Below are 4,746 nucleotides of genomic sequence, written 5' to 3'. Positions count from 1 at the left end.
CATGGACATAGGCTGTGTGTGTTGGACATGGGTTTAATGCATGGACATAGGCTGTGTGTGTTGGACCTGGGTTTAATGCATGGACATAGGCTGTGTGTGTTGGACCTGGGTTTAATGCATGGACATAGGCTGTGTGTATTGGACCTGGGATTAATGCATGGACATAGGCTGTGTGTGTTGGACCTGGGTTTAATGCATGGACATAGGCTGTGTGTGTTGGACCTGGGTTTAATGCATGGACATAGGCTGTGTGTATTGGACCTGGGATTAATGCATGGACATAGGCTGTGTGTGTTGGACCTGGGTTTAATGCATGGACATAGGCTGTGTGTATTGGACCTGGGATTAATGCATGAACATAGGCTGTGTGTGTTGGACCTGGGTTTAATGCATGGACATAGGCTGTGTGTATTGGACCTGGGTTTAATGCATGGACATAGGCTGTGTGTGTTGGACCTGGGTTTAATGCATGGACATAGGCTGTGTGTATTGGACCTGGGATTAATGCATGGACACAGGCTGTGTGTGTTGGACCTGGGTTTAATGCATGGACATAGGCTGTGTGTGTTGGACCTGGGTTTAATGCATGGACATAGGCTGTGTGTGTTGGACCTGGGTTTAATGCATGGACATAGGCTGTGTGTGTTGGACCTGGGTTTAATGCATGGACATAGGCTGTGTGTGTTGGACCTGGGTTTAATGCATGGACATAGGCTGTGTGTATTGGACCTGGGATTAATGCATGGACATAGGCTGTGTGTGTTGGACCTGGGTTTAATGCATGGACATAGGCTGTGTGTGTTGGACCTGGGTTTAATGCATGGACATAGGCTGTGTGTGTTGGACCTGGGTTTAATGCATGGACATAGGCTGTGTGTGTTGGACCTGGGTTTAATGCATGAACATAGGCTGTGTGTGTTGGACCTGGGTTTAATGCATGGACATAGGCTGTGTGTATTGGACCTGGGTTTAATGCATGGACATAGGCTGTGTGTGTTGGACCTGGGTTTAATGCATGGACATTGGCTGTGTGTATTGGACCTGGGATTAATGCATGGACACAGGCTGTGTGTGTTGGACCTGGGTTTAATGCATGGACATAGGCTGTGTGTGTTGGACCTGGGTTTAATGCATGGACATAGGCTGTGTGTGTTGGACCTGGGTTTAATGCATGGACATAGGCTGTGTGTGTTGGACCTGGGTTTAATGCATGGACATAGGCTGTGTGTGTTGGACCTGGGTTTAATACATGTGTTCGATTATGTGATGTTTAAATGCTTATTTTCTGTGTATTTGAGTATTTTCACAAATAATGTGGCCCTAATCAACGTATTCTATTGGAAATACTTTAAAGTATTTAAAAAAAAAACATATTCCTGAATACAGTATTTCAAATTCCAAACAGACCCGGGGTCAAATTAGTATTTAAATGTTTGTGTAAATACTGTGTCACTCCCTGACCTTAGAGCTTTTTATGTCTCTATTTTGTTTTGGTCGGGGTGTGATTTGGGTGGGCATTCTATGTTCTATTTTCTATGTTTTGTATTTCTTTGTTTTGGCCGGGTATGGTTCTCAATCAGGGACAGCTGTCTATCGTTGTCTCTGATAGGGAACCATACTTAGGCAGCCCTTTTTCCCACCTGTCTTTGTGGGTAGTTAACTTTGTTAGTGGCATTATAGCACAACTAAGTGTCACGGTCGTGTCTTTGTTTTGTTGGCGACATTCATTCAAGTAAAAGGAATATGTACGCTCACCACGCTTGGCCTTGGTCCGCTTCTTTCGACAGCCGTGACATACTGTGCATTTTCAAATACATGCTTTCCAAGGGTTTTTCTCCCCAAATACAGTATATTTCAATCCTGCTCTCCCCCATTTAGATGCCTGTGATCTGACACTGGACCCAAACACAGCACACAGAACCCTCTCTCTGTCTGAGGAGAACAGGAAGGTGGAATGGACCTGGAGGGAGCAGCCGTGTTCTGATCACCCAGAGAGATTTGAGGACTATGAACAGGTGCTGTGTAGAGAGGGTCTGACTGGGTGCTGCTACTGGGAGGTAGAGTTGAGTGGGAGGGCTTGTATCGCGGTAACATATATAGGAATCAGCAGGAGAGGAAAGGGTCCTGACAGTCGGCTTGGAGCCAATGACAAGTCCTGGAATCTGAACAGCTTTTATGACAGTTACTCTGCCAGGCACAATTATAAGAGAACTGACATACCTGTCCCCACGTCCCGCTCGAACAGAGTGGGAGTGTATCTGGACTGGCCGGCCGGCACGCTGTCATTCTACAGCGTCTCCTCTGACACACTGACCCACCTGCACACATTCCACTCTACATTCACTGAGCCCGTCTACCCAGGGTTTTATGTAGGCGGTGACACAGGGACTGTGACCCTGTGTCAGGTAGAATAACCTCCTGTGTCCTGGAGGAACACCTGAGTCTTCAGAGAAGTCATACTCCTTCCTGTTCAATCACATCTGAGTGACCTGATGGGATATGTTTCACTCTAATCATGACATGAATATACCGTACATCTCTAAAGCTGACTGACCTTGTAACTAGAATCATCCCATTGCTGTAAAAAACCTCCCATTTAAAATCTCTAGTTGTTATTGCTTTTCTTTATTGTTTGTAATAAAATGTTTCTAGAATGTTCTGTTTTTTTTACGTTCTACTTTTAGATACAATAAGCATAGGTGCTGTTGGCGTCTTTCAATATTTTACTAAAGTAGGATACATTGTACATACCACAGGAGGCTGGTGGCACCTTAACTGGGGAGGACGGGCTCGTGGTAATGACTGGAGAGGAATCAGTAGAATGGTATCAAATAACTTAATGCCATTCCATTTACTCCATTCCAGATATAATTATCAGCCGTCCTCCCCTCAACAGCCTCCTCTGGTACAGACACTTATTTGATATTATTGAGAGACTGGGGCACAAGGCAGTGAGCAGCAATAGGTTACAGTACATGAATGGGCAAGGGTAAACATCACTTCATGGGTCTATCAAGTAGTATGCAAGTGCAGATAATCTCTGCATCTAGAAGAGGAGGTAAGAAGCACACTGCAGACCTGGTTTGACTAGATGTGTGTGTGTGTGTGTGTGTGTGTGTGTGTGTGTGTGTGTGTGTGTGTGTGTGTGTGTGTGTGTGTGTGTGTGTGTGTTTAGAGATCAATGCTGTGTCTTCACTGAGATTACTTTGATAGAGTTGGAATGGGAATTCTGGGAGATGAATCAAAGTGAAGGGGCGCAGACTCCCGGCCCGTGCCAGTCGATATGGTGGCGTGGTTAATTCGCCTAAGGAATGCTGTCGTCAAGCTAATGATAAACGGTGTTTGCCCTGGTTTTAGCCACGAGCATGCCCCTGCTCACAAAGAAAAATAGTGTTCGACCCGTGGTCTCTAATTCACAGTGGGGGGTGAGGGGTGCCACATAAATCAAACCTCTGCCTCAGTCCCACTCTGACAGGACAGGGGAGCCTCAGCAGATTGGGTTGTGGAGATATTTGTGTGTGTGTGTGTGTGTGTGTGTGTGTGTGTGTGTGTGTGTGTGTGTCTGTGTGTGTGTGTGTGTGTGTGTGCGCGTGCCGAGGAGAGAGTTCTTCATGTTTAAACTGTGAAACATGACACTAGGTTCTAATTACTTCAAACAAGACAATGTTAGTGCTTCGTTTTTGTAATGAGTTTTAATGACAGCATTTTATTAATCTGGATTTCTGCGCTTAGTTAAAAATATATCTGAATAGATAACAAATACCTTGCCAACTGTTAGACTGAAAGAGATATACTGTATAAGGAGAAGTACATTCAAATATTGGACCTATATTATGGATGCCTGGTTGCTTGTTGGCACATCTATGATAGGCTACCTCGCTCACTCACAGTCATTAGGAAATTGGCTTCTATCCAATCCAGTCATTGTTCCGTATGGACTACCAAGGCATTCCAGCAGACATTCATCCTGAAAGACACTGCCACAACAGACAACGATGACCTCCAGTCACTATGATGACAGATTGAGTGACACTTATTAATTGTTGGCTATGGCCCACAAAATGAACCACATAACAAGTAATGGGGATATGAACACACAATATGGCTGTGTGCCAAGTCTTCTTGCTTCCTCATCTCCACCACGTACGTTTCCAGGCTGGTCTGGCTGGCGAGGGAGGAGGGAGAGGGCTTACCAGCGAGCCAAGGCTTTATTCCTGTCGTCGTCTCCTCTGCGCTTTACGCTGATTCCCTAATATCCTTAGTGCCCTGTGCCGTGGATAAGCCCATCCCGCTGAAACATGGCTGTCATGCCTATAAGCCATTCATCGCTTTAAGAATCCATTATGGTCCATCCACAAACATGGACTCAGAGGGCCAGTCTGCACAAGCTCATTTTCCCTGGTATTTACCCCACTGATATGTAACAGAGAACCTCCTATAGATCACAATGGACGACAGGGGCTGTTGCAACACATTTGTGCATGGCCAGTAAATTATCAATGGATTCCCTTGGAGTATACCTTGTAGTTACTATATTATTACCATTCATGTGTATGTATCTACAGTATGCATATTAGTAAAGATTCCACCAAATTAGACATAGAAAGTTAGAGAGGTAGTCATACAGTGTTGTGGGAATGAGAACATGTCCAAGGGCATCCTCCCCCAGCCTGTACTGATGTCCTCTAAGATAAGCTGGGTGATACCCCTCTCTCCTCTCTAACCAAGGCCTAACAAGCTGCAGAA

At 45.2% G+C, this 4,746-nt stretch overlaps 1 protein-coding gene across 2 annotated transcripts in view; it reads left to right on the top strand.

Moving 5' to 3' along the window:
- LOC110527367 (NLR family CARD domain-containing protein 3) overlaps window positions 1-2,654 on the top strand; it is a 16,105-nt gene extending 13,451 nt beyond the window's left edge. For both annotated transcript variants that reach the window (XM_036952075.1, XM_036952076.1), the window contains exon 9: window positions 1,879-2,654. In XM_036952075.1, coding sequence (XP_036807970.1) covers window positions 1,879-2,414 — 536 coding nt within the window. In that variant the 3' untranslated portion in view covers window positions 2,415-2,654. The remainder of the gene's footprint in view (window positions 1-1,878) is intronic.
- The last annotated feature ends 2,092 nt before the right edge of the window (window positions 2,655-4,746 follow it).

The sequence above is a fragment of the Oncorhynchus mykiss genome, chromosome 18 (genome assembly GCF_013265735.2).
Source record: "Oncorhynchus mykiss isolate Arlee chromosome 18, USDA_OmykA_1.1, whole genome shotgun sequence".
In the NCBI taxonomy this organism is placed as follows: Eukaryota; Metazoa; Chordata; class Actinopteri; order Salmoniformes; family Salmonidae; genus Oncorhynchus; species Oncorhynchus mykiss.
This window is presented reverse-complemented; position numbering and strand designations above follow the sequence as displayed.